At 52.9% G+C, this 24,471-nt stretch overlaps 9 protein-coding genes; 4 read left to right on the forward strand and 5 right to left on the reverse strand.

Moving 5' to 3' along the window:
- Nucleotides 1-636: 636 nt before the first annotated feature.
- Nucleotides 637-1,558, reverse strand: RCC_03324 (uncharacterized protein; the record flags this gene model as incomplete). XM_023768614.1 has 3 exons in its annotated part: nucleotides 637-1,273; nucleotides 1,329-1,342; nucleotides 1,403-1,558. 3 exons carry the CDS (start codon nucleotides 1,556-1,558, stop codon nucleotides 637-639), a joined length of 807 nt encoding a protein of 268 aa, XP_023624382.1.
- Nucleotides 1,559-3,306: 1,748 nt separating this feature from the next.
- On the reverse strand, nucleotides 3,307-8,711 carry RCC_03325 (uncharacterized protein; the record flags this gene model as incomplete). XM_023768615.1 has 3 exons in its annotated part: nucleotides 3,307-3,341; nucleotides 3,414-3,585; nucleotides 3,642-8,711. 3 exons carry the CDS (start codon nucleotides 8,709-8,711, stop codon nucleotides 3,307-3,309), a joined length of 5,277 nt encoding a protein of 1,758 aa, XP_023624383.1.
- Nucleotides 8,712-10,243: 1,532 nt separating this feature from the next.
- RCC_03326 (MAP kinase) lies at nucleotides 10,244-11,601 on the reverse strand (the record flags this gene model as incomplete). XM_023768616.1 has 3 exons in its annotated part: nucleotides 10,244-10,863; nucleotides 10,915-11,229; nucleotides 11,289-11,601. The coding sequence occupies 3 exons, from the start codon at nucleotides 11,599-11,601 to the stop codon at nucleotides 10,244-10,246; spliced, it is 1,248 nt and encodes a 415-aa protein (XP_023624384.1).
- A 568-nt stretch (nucleotides 11,602-12,169) lies between these two features.
- Nucleotides 12,170-13,759, forward strand: RCC_03327 (probable fatty aldehyde dehydrogenase; the record flags this gene model as incomplete). The annotated part of the gene is made up of 1 exon (XM_023768617.1): nucleotides 12,170-13,759. One exon carries the CDS (start codon nucleotides 12,170-12,172, stop codon nucleotides 13,757-13,759), a length of 1,590 nt encoding a protein of 529 aa, XP_023624385.1.
- A 661-nt stretch (nucleotides 13,760-14,420) lies between these two features.
- Nucleotides 14,421-15,895, reverse strand: RCC_03328 (related to DUF159 domain protein; the record flags this gene model as incomplete). XM_023768618.1 has 2 exons in its annotated part: nucleotides 14,421-15,309; nucleotides 15,366-15,895. 2 exons carry the CDS (start codon nucleotides 15,893-15,895, stop codon nucleotides 14,421-14,423), a joined length of 1,419 nt encoding a protein of 472 aa, XP_023624386.1.
- A 222-nt stretch (nucleotides 15,896-16,117) lies between these two features.
- RCC_03329 (uncharacterized protein) lies at nucleotides 16,118-17,410 on the forward strand (the record flags this gene model as incomplete). The annotated part of the gene is made up of 1 exon (XM_023768619.1): nucleotides 16,118-17,410. One exon carries the CDS (start codon nucleotides 16,118-16,120, stop codon nucleotides 17,408-17,410), a length of 1,293 nt encoding a protein of 430 aa, XP_023624387.1.
- A 1,554-nt stretch (nucleotides 17,411-18,964) lies between these two features.
- Nucleotides 18,965-20,367, forward strand: RCC_03330 (uncharacterized protein; the record flags this gene model as incomplete). XM_023768620.1 has 5 exons in its annotated part: nucleotides 18,965-19,294; nucleotides 19,348-19,605; nucleotides 19,738-19,811; nucleotides 19,877-20,099; nucleotides 20,188-20,367. The coding sequence occupies 5 exons, from the start codon at nucleotides 18,965-18,967 to the stop codon at nucleotides 20,365-20,367; spliced, it is 1,065 nt and encodes a 354-aa protein (XP_023624388.1).
- Nucleotides 20,368-20,465: 98 nt separating this feature from the next.
- On the forward strand, nucleotides 20,466-21,473 carry RCC_03331 (uncharacterized protein; the record flags this gene model as incomplete). The annotated part of the gene is made up of 1 exon (XM_023768621.1): nucleotides 20,466-21,473. The coding sequence occupies one exon, from the start codon at nucleotides 20,466-20,468 to the stop codon at nucleotides 21,471-21,473; it is 1,008 nt and encodes a 335-aa protein (XP_023624389.1).
- Nucleotides 21,474-21,996: 523 nt separating this feature from the next.
- Nucleotides 21,997-22,350, reverse strand: RCC_03332 (uncharacterized protein; the record flags this gene model as incomplete). XM_023768622.1 has 3 exons in its annotated part: nucleotides 21,997-22,070; nucleotides 22,137-22,195; nucleotides 22,250-22,350. 3 exons carry the CDS (start codon nucleotides 22,348-22,350, stop codon nucleotides 21,997-21,999), a joined length of 234 nt encoding a protein of 77 aa, XP_023624390.1.
- Between the last annotated feature and the right edge of the window lie 2,121 nt (nucleotides 22,351-24,471).

Consider the following 24,471-nt stretch of genomic DNA (forward strand, 5'->3'; position numbering starts at 1 on the left):
CCAGCCACAAAACATCTCCTTGTGTTCCTGCTTGTACCTGTAATGGAGTTTTATGTATGGGCGGATCGGTCAAARAGATTTGCGTGAGCGATCTCGGAAAGTACTTATTGTATACTACCGAATGCACCCTGTATAACTTTCGCAATGTCTTGTACTATTGTGGGTGCTGTGCTGCACTGCCTTCACTGCTCATCGACCCCAGACACAAGACACGGCTGGGCCAAGTCCATGATCATGTACACGTTGTGACGGGCATAAGCGAGACAGATCCCATCAACACTCCGGCACAACTCGATCTGCGGTTGAAGCAGCGGGCGCCGAGGCTAGTGAAGTTCCCCATCGTCATAGCCTCCACGACCCGCACGCACATCCAACTTTCCCAGATGCCGTGTAATAACGGCTTTCATTCGGCAACAAGCTCAGAATCGCCTGTGGGCARCGCGAGTCGCATTTATTAGTGACAGGATAATGAAGCTGTTCAGCGGGTTACCCGGACGATGCGCTTGGCGTTCTCGATCTGGGGTTGAAGTGAAGATGACCTGTGGAATTCGCTTGGGAATCACATTTCAAGTGGCCGGACGAGAAAGCTCTCACAGTGGCCATAACTGATTGCCGTTAGCCGGGAACATAGCATGCTCAGGGCGTATGATACGGTCTAGGGGCGTCCATAGAGGTCGATCCAATCGAATTGGAGCTCTCCTCCGAGCTGTAGGAGATCGGGCCAGGCATCATGTGGTGCTGTTGTTGATGTTGATGTCCCTGATGCTGTTGATGCTGCTGGTGCTGCGCAAGGAGGCTCGGCTCAAGTGGTTCCAAGTGTGGACGATGCTGCGGCATGCCACCGATGAGGTCGGGCACTGACGAKCCTCTGCTGTCTTCCGAACTCAAAGAGTGGCTATGGGTGAGGTGTGGATGAACAGGTGTCATGCCGCGTCCTGGGACGTCGAGAATGGTCTGAATTGGCGGAAGGCGCTCTGCGGCGGTACCTTGAGGCGGCAGAGGGCCCATACCAGGTGGCATGCCCATCGTGTTCTCTTTAATTTGACGCAACAGTATTAAAACATCATCGTAGTGAGTTTGCCTCATTCGCTGGAAAATGTCCATGGCTTCTGGCTCGGGTCTGGTTTGAACAAAGGCGAGTAACTCGCGGACCTGGTCGCGCTCGGCTTCAAGGACTTGATTGCGACGCCGCAGGGCTGACCAGCGACTTTCGCCCTCCTCGGCCTCATACTGACAGTCGGTTCTTAGATTCTGGCAGCGGGAACATGATGGCCTGTGCAAACTTGTTAGCATAAAAGCACGCGTCCAGGTGAGGGTTGTTTGCGCACCTCAAGCCGTCACACTGTTGGAACAATTAGCAATGCGAACGATGTGGGAGAGAGTGGCATGAGATGGCGCTCACTCTGGACTTTCTGCGTCGGCATGCGGAGCACGCGCTCTCAATTAATGTGCGCTTAGGTCGACCACCGGGCTGTCGACCGGAGCCGGGCGAACCGCCGTCTTTTGATGCTTCGTCAGACAGTCGAGCGGCCAGTAACGGCCGTCCTGGATGGGACATTCAATGGATCAAGGGCTGGTGGCAAGCATGTGTGAGCGCCGACGACAGTAACGTTTTCTTGTCTGGGCTGTGCGGTCCTGTCGAAATGCGAGGTGCATGTGGCAGCAGGAGTTATGTTAGTGGTGAAGCAGCAACAACGTCAGGGCAGTCGAGAAACTCGCGTGTTATGTGTTGACGCGGGCTAGTCCTGGGACCTACTTTTTTCCCATCGCCGATGCGGTTCATGATTGGGATTGATTCCGAATGCGCGACGCCACACTCGTGGCTGCTGGGAAACCAAACTCAGATCGTTCATCATCCATGAAGATCAGCCTCGCATGCACTCGCTTCAGACGACACGGAGACGCTCCGTAATCTGGCCTGGCACTATTTTCACCGAAAGAAGCATTTACCTCATACGATGATCTAGCAGCACATGCAGGCACCGCCTGTCGTGGCAGCAGGCCAAGGGCGATGACTTCAAACAAACGCAGGTTCTAGACTCCCCGCTGAGCTGCACCTGGGCCTTGTTCAGGGCACATATGCCGAATTCGTGGATGGATGGCTACGCTTCTCGGAGCGTATAGCTGCCCCTGGTTGGCTAGTTATGGGCCAAACGCGCAGCACCGCCAGCTTCCCATTTAATTGTGGGAGAGCATTCCTCGAACTCTCCCGATCGTGCCACATGGAGCCGTTAGGATCATCGACTCGCCCCCAAACGCGGGTTTGGAGGGAAGGATGGAGCTCTGCTGATCATCAACTTCGAGCTTCGCCTGCCAGGTGATGTCCACATTCGCCTTCTGAAGGCGCAGAGGCTAAACGCAGCACAGTGATTCGCACGGGGGCAGCACACATCCTGCTTGCATATACAAGCGTTATTTCACGGAGAGTAGTCCGCAGCTTCAGCCACTTCACTTTCCCGCAAGTGCCGATTTGCTCAGCTTTTATCGATCACAAGCAACCACGCCGCGTTCGGAGAGTTGTCTGGGAATCGAGCGTCCCTCGTAATGAAAATGTCTGATCACGTTCGTAATTCGTCGCAACGGACTTACAAGCGGYGCCGGGCACAGGTATGCATCGTCATCCCCCGCGGCAGCGATCCCACGGCTGCTCTWGCCTGTCGGTCTTCACGGGCACAACGGTCGGGATGAAATGCCGCAGCTTCGGCGGCCACTGAACAGATGACTGCAAGTCATGCTGCCTGACTCAGTTTCGCGATGCGTTTGGATCTGGAACTCATCAAACCCTCCAAATCGAACTACATGGCCATGTGTGAGCCTCGGAACTGTCTATAGAGAGGGACGATCCAAGCGCGATGGAACCTAGCGGAATGCTCATAGTTTCCTTCGCGCATTGCTTGCTCGATGCGGCCATGACAGTGAGAGACGCCAAGATGTGATGCACTCACTGCATTGACGGCGGCACATTGGCGCGTGAACAAATCGAGAGACCCAGATAGAATGATCACATTACAGTCGGCAAGTTTGGTGACCATACACACATGCCCAGGACCGACGTTGATCGAGGTGCCTTGAAGACCGATTGAGGCACGTTGAAGACTGACGGAGGCACCTTGAATCATTGATTGAAGCGCCGTGAATGGCATGAGTTGAGGCCCCCAAAAACGAAGTATTTAAAACGCCATGGAGCTCCCTGCTACCTTTCATAACAGCGTTTCGGGTCGTATCGTCTCTGTGKGTATCGGTGTCTGTCATCTATAAACCAACGCCTTTGCTTGGATGCATGCTCGCTCTATCGCTTGCATAAGCTCAGAATGTCTCGCTATCAAAACTGTCGAGGGAGGCTGCGAACATGTCAGCATCACGCTTAATACACCAACGTTACCACTACGGTCCCGCAGCGGAGGGGGACAAACCTTGGCTTCCTGGGACCGGCTTGCGACGGACTGTTCCGCTTCCCGAGTTTTCCACGATACGCGCAGTATTCGGCGAGGAACCGCTCATCGGCCGTGGACCCGTGATTTTCCTGCCCGGTGAGCGCATGTCGACCGCTTTGGCCGAACCCAACGAGAATGCGCCTGGGGAAATCTAAAACAACACGTCAGTACTCTGGTCAGTCATTGATAGACTTGGATACTACTGACCCTCCCAGAATCCGTCTCCAACGACATTCTGACTTCCGGAATGGGCTCCAACAAGTGCCCGGAGCCGTAAGGGCTACTGTAAGAATACGCCTCTCTGCTGAAGCCACTGTTGCTGAACTGCGGCTCGGACTCTGGCTCCGGAGACAACTCGGGCTGGTAGGCCACCTTGGGAGGGACAGACGATTTCTGCTGCTGTGGCACCAGCGGTCCATCTCTACTGCTTACGGGGTTGCTGTATCCGCTTGGACTGTTCATACTCACTGGACTCAACGGCTCAACGTGGGCCAGACGGTGGCGTGCTAAGCCGGCCGTTCCCGAGGAACCCCAGACTGCCGGGTCGAAATCTGAGACCGTGCGCTGTGAAAGATCGGAGTTCGTTCCGGTGTGATCGTCAAAGGTCTGCGCTTGGGACTCCAAGGCATTCTGGTGACGCGGAGTCGGACCCTGTCGTGGCTGAGGATGCTGCAAAGGGAGTGAGTTCCGATGCGCCTGATATTTGGGGTCGTCGAACAGCGCATCCTCATCCTCCTGCACCGGTGACGCGACTCGCTCGTCATGATGATAACCGTAGTGACCGCTGGAAGAAGCTTCACTTGGAATCAGTGGAGACGGTGTTCTGGTGAGTCGACTCCCCTGGCTGCGCATGGTGCGACTGTCGCCTGCTCCGGCTTGGTCTTGCTCTCTCGCGAGGCTTTGGGTCGAGCGCAGACGGTCGTCATCCTCAATTGAGTACTGGTCATCATCGTACTCCCCCAATGCTGATTCTGATCTTGATGCCTCGGACGATGGTCGCAAGTTGCGGGCCTGCTTTGGGCTGTCGAGGGTAGCGGGATCTGGGGCAGCAGACGATGCTGTGGTCTTTGACCACCGCGAAATCTTTGGAACTGGAACCCCGAAGAGAGAGGARCTATTGCTCTTGTGTTTGGACTGCTTATCAGGTGTGTTGAAAGTCGCAGCGTGCTGAGGCGGTGTCTGACTAGGCGATACGCCACGGGTGCGATTGAGCTCCTGAGTGGGGGTCAGGAGACGCTCGTTGTTTTCAAACTGATGGCTCAACACGAGGTGCTCATGAGGCTCTAGCTCATCTTCGTCGTCCTCCGCTACGGTACTGACGCGATTGTCGGATCCACGACGACCATCGTACCCAGAGTGAAACTGTTGCTTTTCACGCGGCGCGACTGCGAAATGTCCCGAATGGCTAGCAGTGCTCGATGTTCCAGCTTGACCCTCGGGCTCATAGCCAGAATCCGGCGCGGCTCGAAGCTTTTCGTAGGAGTCCATGCTGTCCTCGGTATATGAACGMTCAAGTGGCGGTCGTCCGCCGTTTTGATGCTTGAGATCTTCGACGTTGTCCAATACCTGCATGAGCATGTTTTCAATTCTGGCGAGATCCTTTGCGCTCTTCCCGCCAGTCAAGCCCTTGAGAGCTCTTCGAAGGACACCTTTGCGCTTGGTCTGGACATCCTCCTCGGACTCTGTGGCGCRGCGTGGAGTACGGGGGGATCCAAGAGGCTGCGGGCGTGGGCCACTCAAAACCCTCTGCGCCGTGTACTCTGCATTGCGGTCGGTGGTTTGCATGATAAGCTTGTCTTGCTCAGTGATGAATTTCTTGATCTCATCGAATGAGTGACGCATCTCCGCCGCACTGCGCACTAGAGTAACTAGAATCTCGGTGTCTCGAGCGTTACGCTGAGCGTCGCGAACGGTCAGGTGGTCCATGAGGGCGACAATGTCGTGAGATTGAATGCGATCGAGACCCTTGCCAGTCGCGCTGTCGTACAATGGCGAGGCCATCCCGTGCGAGTTGCCGCTGAATTGACGRGTATGCTGTGCGGCCGCGAAWGGATCTTCGCCGGTCAGATCTTGAGCGTCCATTGCACGCTGATACTCTTCCATGTCCCTCTTGCCGTAGACCTGGTCTGGACGTGGTGTGATGCCCCCAACAGAGCGAGTACGAGCGTCGGTGACATACCCCYCATCGCGGAATGCAGGGGAGGTGCCGGTGCCGGTGGGGGTGGCTTCTCGGTCGGGTCCGCCAACAGTCTGGCGCATGGTTTGCGCAGCGGTGAAGGCAGTACCACCAGCGATAGTGTGAGTAAAGATCCCGTCTCCGTTGCCTTGGCCACTTCTGGCCGAACGACTGTCCTGATTTGCACCATTGGCAGGTGGATCGGGAGTGTACGGCCATGTGTCTTTGCCAGTAGCATCGCCACCCAGGGGTCCTTGAATGATCGATGGGTTGKTTGTCAGGTCAGATTGCGAGTCGTAATGGCCAATCTCTGGCATGGGGTCATCGGCAAGCGGCAAGCCACTAGAGACCATTCTTGGCTGGTTTGTATAGGTACCCTCCTGGTGCAGACTCCTTGCTGGGCTTTGCTCCGGCGACATACCGACCTTTTCGACAGACCTCACGGCTTGACCTTTGATAGCTGCCCACCGATCCTGACTAGGCATAGTCTGACTGAGTGTTGAACCCTCATAGACGGCGAGCTTGCCTTTACCCATTACCCGAATGTGCTCAGCCATACGATCGCTATAGGTTCCATTCGTCCTGCCCGGGCTTTCAATTGAGGAGAGTAGGTGACTACTCACTGTAGAATGTTCCATCAACGATGCAACGGCAGACTCCACTGCCACAGGAGTGTGCACGTAGTTCATGTTCTGCCCAACATCTCGCACATCCTTGTCGCTGTCGTAATGTGTGTCGTCAAGGTGCTCATCATAGCTATCGTCTGTATTCATGGTGTAACGCTTCTCGTCCTGAGGATATGGATTCGTCTGATACGAGTCTCGATTCGTCGAGTCGCGGTAGCGATCATTGACCAGGTGCTGTCGTTCAAACCATTCATCTGAAGTCTCTGCGCCCGGCGTCCCCGCGTCACGTGGTTGATCGTTCACACTGCCATTGTGCGAATGTTGCCGGGAATGACCGTACTTGGCTGTGGGCGAAGACTCGACAGAATGCAATGAGGCTTGAGAATGATGACTGCCTCGCAAACGATCGGCAGAGGGTTTGTGCGCCGGGCTTCGCGACCGCAGAGCTTGAGGCACGAGCGGCTCGTCGTCTTCAAAGTTCTTCTTCAAACTCGAAATGCTTTGCACAGGACTGCTTATCTTGCGTTGGGGGGCCGGCGCACCGTAACCATCTGCATCCATGTGCTGGTCCCCGCCGCCCCTCATCACGGCTAGACCGCCGAGGCCGGCCGCAGCCAGCGCTGCAACGCGGGCTTGATTTGAAATGCCGCCATTTGGACTTCTGGGACCATCGAAGGAGTGGTTGGAATGGCTCTTGCCAATTCCTCGGGACACGCCAGTAAGTGTACGAGAAGATGTGGGCGAGCTGGATGCATCATAGGAACCGCGTGAGATTTCGCGAACGGGAGTCTGGCCAGGGGATTCATGTAGCGCTGACGAATCAGTCGCTTTGGAGAGCAAGCTATCGCGGGTCATGTCCGAATCATTCACATTGCTGCCAAGAGGCATTGGCGGGATGATCTTGTCGGAGTGAATCTCATCAGCCTTCTCAGTGATACTCACAGAGCGACTGCGACTGCCACGAGACTTGCTCCGCTTCTTGCGACGCTCATGCATGTCTCCATGAGAGTCGTGATGCCTGAGCGCCGCCGCAGTCAGAGCCCCACCTGCCAGTCCTACAGATGCTGCACCGCGAAGCCCATTGTTGGATCCGCTTGGCCTTGGCTGCAGTTGTTGCTCGTCTGCTTTTTCGCCGCGTGAATGCCCCGAAGAGCGCCGGCTGCTGGATTTCGTCTTCTCAGTGTGGCTCTCTCGGCTAGACTTACGGTGCTTCACACGTTCTGAATCGCCACGCGAGAGCACAACTCCAGGATCATCGCCGTCGCGATTGAGTACCACCTTGGGCTTGGAGGCGGGTTTTGGTGAACTGCTGTGACTTTCGTCTTCGGTCTGGACGGACCCGCGCCGACTATCCGCAGAAGAACGCAGTTTGCGATCCGTCTTCTGATCCTCCCTGATGGCGTTGATCTCGGGGAGTATCATGCGCTTGATGGTGTCCTCCACCATTTCCAAAAGCTTGGGGTTGTTCGTCATCCGTGAAGCGTTCGAAGTGCCGGACCGATATGATCTGTCGCTTGTCGTGAGTTGGGAAGATAGCAAGCTGGACTCTGCGCCGCTGACTGCGTCCTCTTCAGACCGATGTGATCGGGAAGACTTCCGGCGGCGTTCGCGGGAGTCGCCATCGTATTCCTTGGTGCTGCTGTAGTCCTTTGAGCTACGTTCGTGGCCTGTGCGGCCTGACTTGCGCGGCTTGGACGATGATGCTCCCAGCTTCTCCATTACTTTCTGAGTGAGCCGCTCTCTGCTGTCGCTACGATTCTGACTGCCGGTCCTGACAGGTGCCTTGAGGTAGGCTGTCTCCTCATACCGACCATCTTGCTCCAGTGCACGGCTCACATCGCCTTCGTTGTAAGATTCACCCTCCAACATACTGTCCGGCGGCATGGAAGATACGTTCGAGTCGACAGCCGCGTAATTGAGCGCGCGGGATGATCGGTGAGTCGAAATGTCGCTCTCGTTGTTGAGAACCTCAATCTCCAACGGTGTCCTGCCAGATACGTTGCTTTCCGACGAGTGGCTAACCTCCGTCCCCTCAACCACGTCTGTAGATTTTCCGTGGTTATTGAAGTTTCCGAGCGATATGCGCCGGGWGTATGACGGCTTGCGATCGGAGCCTATTCCAGTGATTTGGATGGCTTCATTCCCCGAGCGGCTCTTCTTGTGTGCGCTTGGCGTCACCTTGACCCTCACGCTGGGACGGGACCGACTCTTGTCGCTCGACTTGGAGGCCTCAAAGTATTCAATCAGCAGGCTTGTCTGGCTTTTGTTCCGGCCGTGGCGCCCGATGTCTCCCTCACGCGCCGTCGTAATTTTCTGGGTGGAAATCGTAATGGGACGACCGTCAGGTGGCAGAGATATGCCGTCGTCGGGCACGTAGGTGGTGCGTCCTGTGAACTGCGCGTTCACCTCGGTGTCTTCATCATTTGACGTCTCGGTGGGGGCAGGCAGCGGAGGGCGTCGATTGTCAAGTCCCATATCTACACCCGTGCAGCAGACATGTGGCTCGTTTTTCTCCAAGCTGCCTATTCCTTTTCAAACAGCGGCGACAGGCGGAGTGGTTCCCGCGAATGTCTCGTGGAACCGACCGGGGTGCTGGAGGTCGTTGTGCAGCGCTGTTGCACAGTCGCACGGATGATTGCGCCTACGCAGTCTAAGCGGTAGAGCTTTTCCCGGGACGGCCTCTCCGATTTGCTCGATGGTCACTGCAGGAGGATGTTGTGATTCGGGATTCAAGTGCGAGTGTCTGGGGTCGGATCAAATGTGAGGTTGGCTGGCGGGAAGCGGGGTTTGCGTATTCCACATTCCGCTGACGAAGGAGGAACCGAGAATCGGGACGACCTGGAAAAAAGCAAGGCGGGGCGGAGGAGTACAGCGGCGCAAACAAACGACGACGACAACGACAGCAGCTACGACGAGTATGATGGTCAGTCGAGAGATGTTCGTGGAAGCGCGCTAGTAGCAAAGGGCAACAAGCGCTTGGGCCATGCATTTGGAGACAGATCTGCAGATGGGAAAACCTCCGATCTTATTGTGCTCGCTTCGACGCATCATCAGCAGAGGATACATGCATTCTACTTGCGCACACCTGATGTAGAGGAATCTTTGCTTTCTCCAGGCAGGGCTGGTGCAGGGAGCGTCCAACGTTCCCTCCACAAACGATGTACCGCAAAAGGTGGCCGTTTGTCGAACAGTGGGCCGCCCACGCATAGGCACATGCAGGCTGGCATCTCTCTCCACCACTCACCCCTAACGCTCCTCGAAAAATGGAGCTTCTGCAGCTCGACAACTTAGGCTCAACCGATCGCATACGACAACCGCGTTCTTATTATCCTTGTAGCCGACTGTCTTGCGACGCTTACTGGTGCCACCTCAGCATAGCCATCGAATGGGCGCATCGAACTGCTATTGGGTGCGCGTTCCGCCTGTACTCGACCGGTATCGAGCTCATGCTAGGCTCGGGCTTACAACTGGTGAATAGGTTTACCGTGTGCTATGCCTCTGTGCTTCTGTGCTTGGGCGCCCTTCTTTTACATCTCACCGCTCTTTTTCTGACACAAGTCCGTTCCAACTTCCGTCTACCGCGTGGGTGGGTTGCTGCTGGACCGGACCGCCCTGAGACATGTGTTTAAAAAGTCCCGTCGGCGTTTCGTCGAAGCTTATCGTAGATGCCGGGAGTCGGGACAGGGCTTTGGAGTTGCTGCCGTTCAAGTCTCGTTTCGAAATTTGGAACGAGCTCTAAAGGAAATGCACGCTTTGCTGCAGATACGCTCATACACCTTGCATGCACTGTGCGGTCCTCGGACATGCAAGAAACCCGAATCGAGCAACCTGCCGCTAGTAGGACACGAATACTTCTATGAGCATGAAAGTCACAAGTGTAGATGGTTTAACAAGCAGATTGGCTACGTTAGCAGCCTGCGTGTACGCTGCCATGTTCGCCAGCGTTGATACGATCATTCGTCAACTTGATGGTATAGTCRATGCGATCTTCCAATCATGCGAGACATTTACCGCATCGCGTCCAAACCGCCCTCCAGCTCTCTCTCTAAATCCTGCCCGGCTACACGACCAGCCATCTCCTGAGGCCTCGGGTCCTCGTACGCCCGGTCGTAACCATCCGGAATGGGCACCTGCTGGCCCTGCTGGTGCCCTTGTGAATACTGCGCCTGCTGTGGAGCACGAACAGAGTGACGGAACTGCTTCACCTCGGCCAGGRTCATTTGCCTCATATCTGGAACTTCATCTACCACCTCGAAGCCGAAATCGAACGTTGTTGGACACGCTGGCTCATCCGAAGCGTCGTGCCAAATGGACAGGTACCGATGTTCAAGTGCCTCCTCCACCTCAATGCGCTGGCTTGGATCGAAAGCGAGCATGCGGTCGAGGAGATCTAGAGAATCTGGGTTCGCACGGGGAAATAGCGATTGGAACGGTATCTTGTTCATGAAGGGGAGGTTTCGCACGTATTCCTGCGCCCTGGGAGAACCGATCCGGGCGAGTGTCGACTCCGAAGGCGTACCCAAATAATGCAGAATCTGGTTCAGCTGGTCGACGTAGTCGCGGCCCTTGAAGAACGGTTTGCTGCCAAGAAGTTCTGCCAGTATACAGCCCACAGACCAAACGTCAACTGTGGATTGCTATCAGCGATGCCTTTCAGTGGGGTCAGGTTTGAACGTACTAGCTTTGGTGTAGCTCTGAAAGCTGAGCATGATCTCAGGAGCTCTGTACCAACGTGTTGCGACGTATTCAGTCATGTACCCAGCGTTCTCCTCCGGGTCCACACTGAACCCTCTGGCCAGCCCAAAGTCGCAAATCTTCAGCTCGCAATCTGCATTGACGAGCAAATTACCCGGCTTTAGGTCACGGTGCAACACATTGGCACTGTGAATGTACTTTAGTCCACAAAGAATCTGGTAGATGAAGGACTGGAAGTGGGCGTCGGTAAGGGGTTGGCCAGAGCGGATGATAGCCGCGAGATCGCATTCCATGAGCTCTGTGTGGTGTGGTGTCAGCAACGCGCAGACGTATACCTTGGTATTCTAGTTGACGCACCCTCGTAGAGATAGGTCTCGTTGAAATTGTCGGGCCGTGGGATATCCATATCGTATAGACATGTAATGTTTCTGTGCCCGCGGAAGTGCTGAAGCAGCTTGATCTCTCGCAATGCGMGCTTGGCGAGAATCTTCTTGCTGAAGACATTGGTGACCTTTTTAATCGCGACGCCCTCGCCTGTTTGGTTGTTGGTTGCGGCACAGACGATACCGTATGCGCCCTGCCCCAGCTCTTTGGTCACGGTGTAGCGCTCGTCGACGATGAAATCCTGGTTGAAGACCTTGAATGTCTTGCGGCCCTGAAGGTCGGCCATGGTTCTGAAGCAGAGGTTCAACTCGTGGTGTCGTTTGGATGGATAGAAGGCGTAGATCGAGGCGTGGGAACCAATATACGCGCGCGGCTGAGGATGTTAGGTAGAATCTGTTTGACACACTCTGTGATTCCTGAATGCAGACGCGGCCGTGACAGAATTCCGGAGATGTCGATATAAGCAGGCGAAGCGAAAGATTATGCGATTGCGAAGCTGACGGCGCTGACAAGAGAGTGTTAGCAGTGTCAGAGGCACACAGTTGCGTGGGGTTGGTCGAGATGATGTTCAGGTTGCTTGCGTTGCCTTTGCCTTTGTTCTGGTGGGGCGCGGCTTCAGCCTCAGGCTCAGCGCACAGAGCTCCATTGTGGCGGCCCGCACCATCTTCACATGACAGGGTGCAAACGCTCGATACGCGAACCGAGGTACGGAATTACAATTCCTCGACAGCTCCGCTCCGCTCGTGTGAAGCGACATCTCACCCATAGCAGCCGGATCGCGCGCATTGCGTTGGACATAAAAACACGTCCTCTCCCACGTTTTCCACATTCGCTATTGCGCACCAACCGCAACCATGATTGAGCTCAAGATGGAAGACCTGCCCGCGTTGGCATTCACATCCATCGACGCTGTACCTGCCATCCACCAGCGCGTTGTTGACAAATTCCACACCCACGGCACACGGCCACTACAATATCGTCTCAAGCAACTCCGCCAGCTGTACTGGGGGCTGAAGGATGTCGAACCCGCACTGCTCGAGGCCATGAAGCWCGATTTGGGTAAGAGCGCGATGGAGGCCTACTTGTCCGAGGTCGGGTGGGTACTGAACGATATCTTGTTCATGTGCAAGAATCTCGAGCGGTTCATGAAGGACGAAAAGGCCGAAGACACATCGTGGACGAACATGGCTATGAGCCCGCGCATCCGCAAGGACCCGCTGGGTGCTGTGCTGGTCATTGGCGCGTACAATTTCCCGCTCCAGCTGTCTCTGGGTCCGCTGGTCGGAGCCATCGCGGCTGGATGCACGGCGGTGCTCAAGCCGTCTGAAAATGCCACGCACGCCGCGAGAATCATGCAGCACGTCGTGGCCCAGTCCCTGGACCCGGATGGCTATCAAGTCGTCCAAGGTGGCGTTCCTGAGACGACCGCTCTGCTGGCTTGCAAGTGGGATAAGATTTTCTACACGGGAAACGCGGCCGTCGGCACGATTGTAGCCAAGAAAGCAGCAGAGACACTCACTCCTGTGACGCTAGAGCTCGGCGGGAGAAACCCGGCCATTGTCACCAAGAACGCCGACCCTCGTCTCGCTGCGAGACGTCTGCTCTGGGCAAAACTGTTGAATGTTGGTCAAGTCTGTGTCAGCCAAAACTACATTCTTGTTGACAAAGACCTACTTCCCGAGTTCGTCCGACAGCTTGAGCTGGCATTCCGGGAGTTCCAGCCCAAGGGAGCCGAGCACGAGGAGGGCTATGGCAAGGTCATCAACGAGCGCCAATGGCAACGCCTGAGAGATATGCTTGACAGCACCAGGGGCAAGATCATTATGGGGGGCAAGACAGACAAGTCGAAACTGTTCTTCGAGCCCACGGTCGTGCAGGTGAACGACGCCGAGGATCCACTATTGGCTGATGAGAGCTTCGGACCTCTGATTCCAATCTTGCCAGTAAATGACTTGGACGAAGCCATCCGTACGGCTAACAAAGTGCACGCAACGCCACTGGGGCTGTACCCTTTTGGCAGCAAGGCCGAAACCGACAAGATTTTGTCCCAGACACGGTCCGGTGGCGCTTCGGTCAATGATGGCTTCTTCCATGCCTCCATCCCCACCCTTGCCTTCGGTGGTGTTGGCGACAGCGGTACAGGCGCATATCGTGGTCGAGCCAGCTTTGAGTGCTTCTCTCACAGACGCTCCATCACCTCCACCCCGGCTTGGCTGGAGGGTATGCTAGATATCCGCTACCCACCATACACCGATGCCAAGTTGAAAAAGTTCAAGAAGATGAGCGAATTGAAGCCCGACTTCGATCGAAATGGTAACCCAACCGGTGGACTCATTTGGTGGGCATTAGGTTTGGGAGGCAAAAGCACAGCATCTGGTGCAGGAAGGTGGGTATTGGTGGCTATAATTGCGGCGATGGTAAAGTGGAGGCTGACGAATGCGTAATGATAGCAGCTCGAAGCTTTGATGCCATATCTATTACATGTAGGGAAAACTGTACAAGATATGATTGAACGCGATTGTTACATTTACATTTGGTGCTTCTGAAGTTCTGCCAAAGCACAGGAAAATTGAAGCCTGCCGGCTCTCGCTGTAGTGAGTCGGCGACTACGCTGGCGAACATGCAGCTACAAGCAAAAAATGAAGCAGCGTTGCTGAGAGTCAGAGCAACCTGCATATTTAATGAGCTTTGTACCCGTGGCAAGAGTCCTCGAATTATGCACATATAGCTATCACAGTGCCAACAAGAATATATTTCGTTTCCAGCACCGGCGAAATGTGATGCGGAGGACTGTGTCACGTTTTTCCGTCTTTCTCATAATAAGGTATAGCGTTCAAGTACATGGCAGCAGACATTCCTCTGGCATTCGCGATGATCTAGCTAGTGACAACTGGCGGGTATACCCCTGAGCCGGACAGAACGTCGTCGAACTTCTCTCTGGCCCATATACGCATCGCGCCAAACAAGGCYCGACCCTTGACAAGGAACGGGCTGCATCTCTAGTCTTGCAAGTTTCACTTCCTTTCTTGGTCGCAAGTCGGTTCTCGTATCGGACTCTTGTCGTGTCGACGTTCATTTCGTTATTTCGTCAAGTGCTTCTTTCCATCATTTCCCAAAGAAGCTGGTAATCTTCGCATTGCCGTCCTTTGTCGGCGTTTTCGCGACCTTTTCGTTGGATGTAGCGTTTCTTGACCTCCCTACGGTAGCCTTCTTCGCTGGAGTACTTTTCACAGGTGATATACCCGAGTCTTCGATTTTGACAGCCTTTCTCGACGGAGCGGTGTCTTCAGCAGCAGCGAGTGCTGCATCATCGATCTCTGACATTTCTCGCTTGATGCCCCTCTCCACCTGCTCATCTGCTGCCTTTGACATGGACTCGTCATCAAGTTCCGTAGTGTCCTTAGCGATGTCCCTCTCGGTTCTCTCGCCTGTTGCGACGGATGTATCGCCATCGCTGTCTGTTTGGTGTACCTTGAGCCGCTGCGATAGTTCACGCTCAGAAATTTCCTCTGGCTTCGGTAACGGCGCATTGTCCTCGGTGCTTTCAACATTTGMGGCAGTCTCACGATCCTCCTTGGGATCCTCTTTGGTGGACGACTCGCTCGTGGCTTGTTTCGCCTCGCGTGCAGCTTCGTTTTTTGCGGCAACGTTCTCGGCAGTAGCGCGTTGATTGCCAAAGAAGTTTGCAATGTTCTGCTTGTTTTCCTTGCTGTCGATCGGGATGAGAAATGAAGGGCTGTTGTTGCCCACTTTTCCCACCGCTTTGTCAACAGGATAGCAGTCCAGCTCATACTGATACGGCTTCAGCATGCTCTGCAGTTCCTTGTCCCATCCAATCCTGTTAGGATCGAGCCATGCTTTCATCTCGTCACTGCCTGGCTCTAAGATGACCGGCATTCGATCGTGTAAGAATTGCAACTGCTTATTTGAGTCTGTCGTGATCACCGTGTATGTATAGAGTTTCTCTTCGGAATCTTCGTACTGAACCATATCCCTGAGGACAGGAGTGTTAGTTGATATCAATATGTATCACGGTCGATGTGGGCTCACCACAATCCGGCGAAGCACATTAGTTGACCATCTTTACGCTTCGTATAGTGAGGAATCTTCTCTTTCCCGCCATTCTTCTTCAACCATTCGTAGAACCCCTCAGCGACGACGATACACCGCTTTCGTTGCTTCATCGTGTTCCACATGCCACGGTTTTCAATCAAGCTGTCATCACGACAGTTAATGGTGCGCATTTGACTGGCATAATCTGGCGCACGCTTTGTCCAGAAAGGAATGAGACCCCATCTCGCCGCTTGCAACTTGTACTTGGTCTCCTTGGTGGCAAGTCCATCTACTTGTGGCTGTCCATCGGCACTATTGCTTTCCGACTCATGGTCTCCATCGCGACCAGCACCACGATCAGCAGTGTTGGCCCTGTAGATGAGACCATGATATCCCGGCGCAAAGTTGTAGGATTGCCTGATGCGATCATCATCGTCGTTTGGRGCTTCTTCCGATGGCATATTATTCTCTGCCAGATGCCGCTGCACAGCGCTAGGCCGCATTGACAACACATATCTCCCGCACATTGTGGAGATTGTTCGTTGGCACGGGATGCATGAAAGCAGCTTGGAAGGAATAAAGCAACATTGAAAGTGATGGAGACGCGAAGTTGGGATGCTAGGTACATGTAGGTACAATCCAAGGGCGTCATCATGCGTTGCTCCGTCGAAGAGCTTCAGCCCTACAGAGTAAATCAAACCTCAAATGTAAGCTAAGGTCGAATCTTGCACAAAACAATCTCCTTCAACATGTCCCAGCCACTGCTTCGCCTAGGCATACCATTACGAAATGCCCGGGGGACGATTTCGCATACCGTCCGTCACATGCACCATGTGCCACATCGATCGCCTCGGCCTCGTACATCGATCAACGTTCTCCTTCGCCAACAACGCCGCAGCGCAGGCTCGTTCTCCCAGAATGCCCGCGACTTGTACACAAAACACCCAATCTCCGTGACCGTGGCCATTCTGGCAATGGGAGTGGGTGTCGGTGCCATTGTCTACGCCAATTATCTGTACCAGACCTATATCATCGCTTCCTTCCACAAATATCCTGAGCCGGTGGCCCAGAAATTGCGGAGGGCCATATACTACACCAATGTTGATCTGCAGCCCCAAGAAGCAATCAAGTACTATAAACAAGCTCTAGAAATTGCCAATGAGATTCCCATGGATCCCTTCAGCGACGAGATCATTGGCGTCAAGATTCAAGTTGCCGCGCTGATGGAAAAGATTCAGCAATGGCGCAAAGCTATCGAAGTGCTGGAGAGAGTCCGCAGCGACAATCTGGCGTGGCTGGAACAGTTTGGCGGTCTGGACCACAACAAAATACGGCGGACGAATGTTCTTGCGAAGACGGTTGGCATAWCCGTAAAGCTGGGAGAGCTATACGGCCAGCCTGCCATTTGGGACCGTGACACGGCACAAGCGAGGCTCATTTGGGCTGTAGAGACAGTGTTGCAGGAGCAGCAAAGGCGGCAGAACAATGGTGTTAAGGACGAAGAGGAGGGTTCGTGGATGAACGGCAACGAGATTGGTGCGGCGTTGGAAGCGCTTGCACACAGCTACGAAGAGAAAGAACAGCACTACCTTGCTACGCCACTGTTCTTACAGGCTCTGAGCCTTTACCCTACCAGAGACTGCCATACCGTCATTCTGATGAACAACTTGGCTTCCAGCATCGCGCAACAATCACCGCGCGCGGCGAGAGAGGCGCAGGCATATGCCGCCTCAAGAAACATCAACGAGCAACCCACAGGCCCAGCAGCGTCGAGAGAGAGCATGGTGGAGAGCGCAAAGGCGTGGGCCCAGAAAGCGCTGGACGTTGCCGCAGCACTGAAGCCGCCTGTCAGGACCGAAGAGTGTGACATTGGCTGCGCAGTTGCAACGCACAACCTGGGGGAGTTTGCCGAAATGAACAAAGAATTCGCACAGGCCAAGGCTCGATATCAGGAAGCGGTGGCCCTCTCGCGTGCGATTGGGTTCGCAGACGGTGTGGAACAGAGCTCTGCACGACTAAGGGAGCTTGCAAAGGCTGAGTAACCAGAGCATGGAATTGATGCTATCTTTCCATCTCCAAGTCTGAGCAAAGAGCGGTCTTCAGAGGTCAAGGCATCAGCACATCCAGATTCCAAGCAGAGAGCATTCTGCGGACACCAGAAGAAGTGTATTTGCCTATCATCCCGCGGAGCGTGCACGGGTTCGCTGTCTGCCACAAAGCTTGGGGCCAGCCGGCGATGCCATTGGGCGCCCCGCATGCATCGTCTTAGCCGACGTTGCTGTATGTGCTTACGCGCCCTTGCTTCTGCGAATTGCATCCGTGTGGCGTGCTGTGGAGCGTGGAGCGTGGAGCGAGAGCTTCTTGACACTGCGATGAAACACACTTGCTCGAATCCGCAAATGCAAATTATGCCATCTTTCACGATGCCGAAGCTCATTCGACATATTTCGGAAGATTCAAGCAGGGCAACGTACACGTCTCACAATAGACAGAGGAAAACAGACCATGTGATGTTAACAAATGGTATCAATGCACGAAGAAATTCACCGCAACTTGTGGCTCGTCAGTGTTGAAGAAGATGGTAAAGATGGCCACCGCTAGATGAAGGCGGGCCTTCACCGCGATGAGTTGCTGCCGGTGCTCCTGTACAACGTACATGTCTACCGGCCTCAGGATTCCGACGGTACCATGGCCGACGTGGAAAGCGGCTCACGGTCGAGCGAATGCACGTCAACAGACGGGCCGCACATGGTGAAAGGGAAGGTGAAGATCGGCGGACCGACCAAAGCTGTACTTTGATCACATCAAATTGGTTGTCACCTATTTCAGAAAGCAATCGAACAGCATGCTTCTGGAGGAGTGAAAGACTCTGGTATATCAACGGAGCAGCTCCAGGCGACAGCGAATGTTTGTCAGTGTTGCTCGCCGCGTCAATCAGTCCTGTCATCATCCAAAGTAGCATGTAGATTTGAACGTTTAATGATTTGCTTTACCGCACTCCACTGCTCATCAGAGATACCAAGTATGAAACGAGGTTTTATTAGACTCTTCACAGTCTACAATCTAGAAACCAGAATACAATTGATCAATGGGACGAGGCAACAGAAATTATTGTAGCTCGACACATCTTATTGGTACGGGAAGGAATCTCGGTCGAGGAAGCTTTCGCACGCACCCATCGTAGTCTGATCCAACTCCTGAGATTACCACCACGGAGAAGCAGCATGTCGCTGATCGACACGCTGCTTCGCCCGACATCATGCCCACGGTGTTCATACAAGGCGGTGCAGTCCGTGAACCCTATACACCGCCCGTACGCGAAACTCGTCAGTGGTCGGACAACAACAAGCTCCCGCTCCTTCTGGGGATTCGAACMAGCCCGCTGGTAGCGATGTTGCATCGAGCTTTTGCTCTTCGGGCTGACACAACGAATCTCCTCGCCCTTCACGAACCTTGGTTTTGTAAGTGATTGCTTGGTGGCTGTGAAGTCTCCTTCCACCTACATGTACTCTGCTTCTACGACGTCCTTCTTTGACGCACGCCGACTCCCTCGCCCTTCCCCCTTCATACCTAGTGTGGCCATCTAGCCGAACAGGATGTCGTCCTTATTCGACCTGCTTTCGCAACAGACTCCGACTCTCCAGGTCAGGAAGGGCTTGATGATACTCGACCTTCAGAATGACTTTCTATCGCCAGCCGGAAAACTGGCTGTATCGGACACCGAATTTCTGAAGCCGCTTTCAAAACTCGTCGCATCATTTCGCGAGCGCGGAGACGTCTTCTGGGTGCGGTCACAGTTCGAAACCACACGCTCAATAAACGGACCCGACGCAGAAGGAGACAATGTGCTCGCAGGTGGCTCATCTGGCAAAGAAGTCGAGATGCCGTTCTCCGATGATTACGAGAGCGACCAGTTTCCAACAAAGGTACGATACAGAGGCTTATAGGTGTCAAGGCTCTCGCGCTAAAAGCCTCAAAGGAACCGGAATCTCCTGCGATTCTTAACGAAGATGGGGAAGATGACGAAGAGCTGTTTCTGAGTCGCACTTGCGACCGCGAGCCTTGCTGTATACGCGGAAGCCATGGCGCCGAATACTTCTCCGAGGTCCTACCACTCATCCATGAAGGGAAAGACCTTCAGATGACCAAGACCCACTATTCGGCATTCTCCTCAACCTCACTGCTCCTGACCCTTCGTGGAAAGCTCATTACCGAGTTATACATATGCGGTTGCATTGTACGTGCAGGATGATCATCATCTCTTTTCCAGACGCCTAGAGGCCACCAAAGTGCCTTTGAAGCCTTTGGACTCGAGCCAGTCTGCATCCTCTGCTCCGTTTGAATACCTACTGACCGTTGATCGGCCTAGACCAACTTATCTGTGTATGCAACGGCTATGGATGCAGCTCGCTATGGGATCAAAGTTACATTGGTGGACGATTGGTGAGCAACGGACTTCCCACAACATGTAAACAATATGCAATTGACAGACCACGTTCGTCTTCTAGTCTCGGCTACCGCAGACAGGAAAAGCATGACCTTGCCATCGAGCAGCTCGAAGAGTTCATGGATGCCACATCCATGGGCAGTGTCCAAATCTTGCGAGCTCTTCGCGGTTCACCGGGCCAACAACATCACAACGACATGGATTTGCGCGAGGCGCGTCAGTCTCAAAATGAGGCGAGTGCTCTGGAGGTGGACAGCGACGATAGCGATGAAGAAGATGAAGAGGTAAAGCCCGTTCCCTCGAGACTGTTCGATCGAAGGGTCGAGCCTCGCTTCGCCAGAACTTCGAGCAAGTACTCACCCCGCGTATTAGCAGCAATGCAGCAGCGCAAAGCTTCCCATGAGTATATCGAGTCTTCAAGGACTCATTGGGGCAACCCAAAGGTGTCAACAAAGCCACCCCCGAAATCTAAAGACCGTCACTCCGGTTCAACCTACCACGACCCGTCCACCCCAGAGCACAACTCACCTCGTCGTGACGGCGGCCAATTGAGCTCCAATGACTCATCGTGCAACAAACCTTGGCTTGAATTAATACCACGCTCGCCGCCCACCGACTTTACACGTATCAAGCATCCTGGTCTTGCTGCGATGGCTACTGCTGGAGCACTGAGTCCGTCGAGCGTCGCGGAAATTGAAGAAAAARTGCGTCTCGCCGATTTGGAAGGTTACCAGCCTCGGATTGGCACGAGTGTTAGTGTGCCACTTTTTGGGGAGGGCAAGGAGAAGGAAAGCGCCGGCTCGCAGATGCTCCACAACCTGCTTCCCCCTGATGAAGCCGAGACAGCCTTCGATCAGATCAATAATGAGGTTGACTGGCAAAAGATGTATCACTTGGTCGGAGAAGTTCCTCGTCTTGTGTGTTGTCAGGGGACTATAAGCGATGACGGTAGCATGCCAATTTACAGGCATCCATCTGATCACACTCTGCCTCTCCAGAACTGGACCAAAACTGTGGATATGGTGAGAGAGGCGGCAGAAAGAGTGGTGGGCCATTCACTGAACCATGTGCTCATTCAACTCTACCGCTCAGGACAAGATTTCATCTCGGAGCACTCTGACAAGACGTTGGACATTGTGCCTGGCAGCAATATCGTCAATGTCTCTTTTGGGGCCCAGAGGACAATGCGTTTGAGGACGAAGCGAGGAGCACCTGTCAGTGAACCCAACGGCGCTAGGACCACGTATCGAGTCCCGACACCGCACAATTCCATGATTATCATGTCCCTGAAGACGAACGCCCAGTACCTTCATGGAATCAACGCTGATAAGCGACCACGGTGCGAGCTGGTGGACAGCGAGAAAGCGTTTGATGGTCAGCGGATTAGCTGTACTTTCCGCCAGATTGGAACTTTCATCAGCAAGGATTCCGACTGGATTTGGGGCCAAGGGGCTATTAGCAAGACACAACAAGAAGCACGAGAAGTCATCAATGGGGACGTTGGCGAAAGCGAGAGGCTAGTTCGTGCCTTTGGCGCTGAGAATGCCGCATCAACGATCGAGTGGCAGCAAATCTATGGCCAGGGGTTCGATGTGTTGCATCTAAAGGTAATACAAGGAGTCAAGGCGTCCCCGGCAGCCGTCTTGGAAGATGTCTAGTGGTCCTTTGAGTCCGTGTGAGACGCACAGGCGCATGTCCTCACAGTTACTCGGGAGAGCTTCGAGATGGGACCATGATACTCACGCTGTCCAGGTCACGGGAGAATCAGAACATTCACTCACAGTAACAACTTCCGACTCGGCAGCTATCATGCCCGCAACATGTCAATATTTCAATTCATTATAAGTTGCTCGTTCGTTATACATTCATCGTCCGTCCATCGTGCCACCACAAAACAATGGCGTGCTCTTGGAGTAGTAACGCTGGCAGAAATCCAGGAACACCTGACGTTGGTTTGTTGAAGACTGCTGTCGCACACGATTACATGCGTGCAACCGGAGCATGGATCGCTGATTCCGTCGCGACCGGCGAAGCTCGGGTAAATGTGATGGTGGATAATACGCTCCGTCGGTGGTCGAGTTCCACTGTTTGAAGTGTTGATGGCGATTTCGATGTCCATCATGCAGACCAGATKGTTCTAGGAAGTTGCAGGGGCTGGTGAGAGTGCATGATGATTGTATATTACTGGCCGTGAGGCCGTCTTCGACCTTGTGGTTTCTTGCCGCTGAGGATTGCCTTGAAACCCTCCGCGATTGCTGCACGGACGTGTTTTTAGCAGCGTTGATGCGGCGCGAAGTGCTGGTGATGGGAGGGATACTTACTGACCATCATGACGGCCACGAGATATTGAATCATGCCAACCAGCCATTTCGCTGGTCCCCTGGAAGTGCGTCAGTGGTTACATCGGACGGATCTGTGAACCATCGATCTCTACCAAAGCTTATTATCCGGGTCATTCACTTGACCAGCGCCTTTCATAAAGCGTGTTGTGGCGGACTCCTGGCTTAGGTGCTGTTGCCTGTTTCGGTCGGACATTATTCTGGCTGATGGTTGAGTTCTGTGTGACCTCGACGGAAGAGTGAGTGTTGTATTTTCTTGCTTCTTTTGATCGATGATTCAACAGATGAGAGAGAGAATTGGAAGGAATGTCTACATGGAGCACAGCCGCATTCATAAACTCAAAGGCAAGATATGTCATTGATGAACGGAACGCCACGAAAAGTCGACGTGGCATTACCTTACTAAGCGGCTTGAACACCGAGCGAGACTGATTCCATTCCATCTCCGCAGGGGACAGCACACATATTTCTCGCCCGCGAGACGGTCTCGAATGTTGTGTGCCGAAAATACCAATGCGATGGAGCTAGACTCTTGCAGACTACGGTGGTCTTTTAGCGACTTCCCTACAACAACCCATAAATAGCTTTTTAGAATGCACTACTACTCTTAGCTTTACCTCGGCGCCGGAGTTAGAGTATTGCAGCGTTTCCTACGCTATTATATCGTATTGTATATAAGGTTTCGATATAGCAAGAGTGCTAGGCTATATAATAGTATCGTAAAGATTTGTTCTAGTTACCGTTAGTATATCGACACTCTTATAATTTTATCTAAAGGCGTTGCCTTATACCTATTGCTTATCTCTTTTCTATTTACCTATATAAAGCGTAGAGAGAAGAAGGCGCAAGCTAAGGTATAGAGATGTCGTAAACTAGTATATATTATATAGTAGTATATTCCTCTAAGAGCTATAGCTTAATCTATACGATAAAAGGTAAAGGTGCGATATAAGTATATCGTAAATCGTAAACGCTAGTACAATTCGAAAGCTATATTACATACTAACTAAGAGGGAAGTCCGTTAAAGGACCGGATAAAAGTATTATATAAACTCTAGCTAACAATTCTAGATAGTAACGCTATCTATAGTTAACGTATACCCTACTCTTAACGGCGCTTTAATCGATTGCGCGTACGATCCGCTAGTAGCGTACTACTAGGCTCGGAAGTAAGGGAAATCTAAGAATAGCTACGCTTATAACTAACCCCTTAGGGAGGGGGGGGGGGTCCGCGAAGAACCTCCGCCCTACTTAGCTAGGACCGAGAAACGCTATATATTATTATTATCTATTATACGGCAGAAAGGGTAGTACTATAGCTACTTACCTCTATACGAGATTGCTCTAGTCTCTAAAGGAATAACTCCTTCTTCTAGCGGTCGTCGGTAGGTTCTACCTTAACTATTAGTTCTTCCTTAACTACTAGTTCGGGCTTAACCTATACGTACGTTAGTAGGTGCACTATTATACGGAGGAAAGGGTATATAAACTATAACGTTCGCTAAAAGATAGGCGTCGCTTTCGTCGCTATTGTCCGTAGTTACGGTAACATCGATATTATCTAGATTGTCGTCGGAGGCCTATTAGGAATTAGTATAGCAACTAGATATATATTATATAGGTAATACGTATAGGTTTCTCTACCTTCGGCTTCTCCGATCGGGCTTTCTTCTTTTTCTTCTTATTATTACTAGCGATAGCTTTTTTATAGAGCCTAGCTATAGCCTTAACGAGCTTCTCTTCCGCTACGGCTATATATAATAGGGAATTATCTATATCGTATTAGCTAGGCCGCTTAAAGACTAAGAATACCCTATACGTCTTCTTCGTTCCTTACGGGAAGATACGAGCGAGCCTCGAGCCTTCGTATTCCTTAAACACTAGTTTAGTAGGCCTATTACGGTTATTGTACTACTTAGTTATGTATATAAGGGTATTATTAGGGTAATCGATCTCTAACTTTACACCTAGTAAATACTTAAATAGTTACATTATAGTAGCTATATAATCGAACTTCTAATTAGGTACTAAGATAGTTTAAGGTTGCCCTATTAAAGTTAGCGATTATATACTAGTGTCTAGAACGACGAAGTCGCTAGCRATAAACTAACTATATATATACCCTTCTTCTTATTTTAAAACTTCGGTATCCTATCGGGGTCCTTAGGTAATATCGTGTACCTAGTAATAATAATAGTAATAGTTATCCTTACCTATATAAAGGAGCCGGATGCCGTTCCTGCTAGTTCCTTAGGCCGAAGGCTAATTAGGAGGTTACCGGCGTCGTACTCCGTCTTTAGTAGGTTCCGTATATAGT

Source organism: Ramularia collo-cygni (assembly GCF_900074925.1).
Source record: "Ramularia collo-cygni strain URUG2 genome assembly, contig: RCC_scaffold04, whole genome shotgun sequence".
Lineage (NCBI taxonomy): Eukaryota > Fungi > Ascomycota > Dothideomycetes > Mycosphaerellales > Mycosphaerellaceae > Ramularia > Ramularia collo-cygni.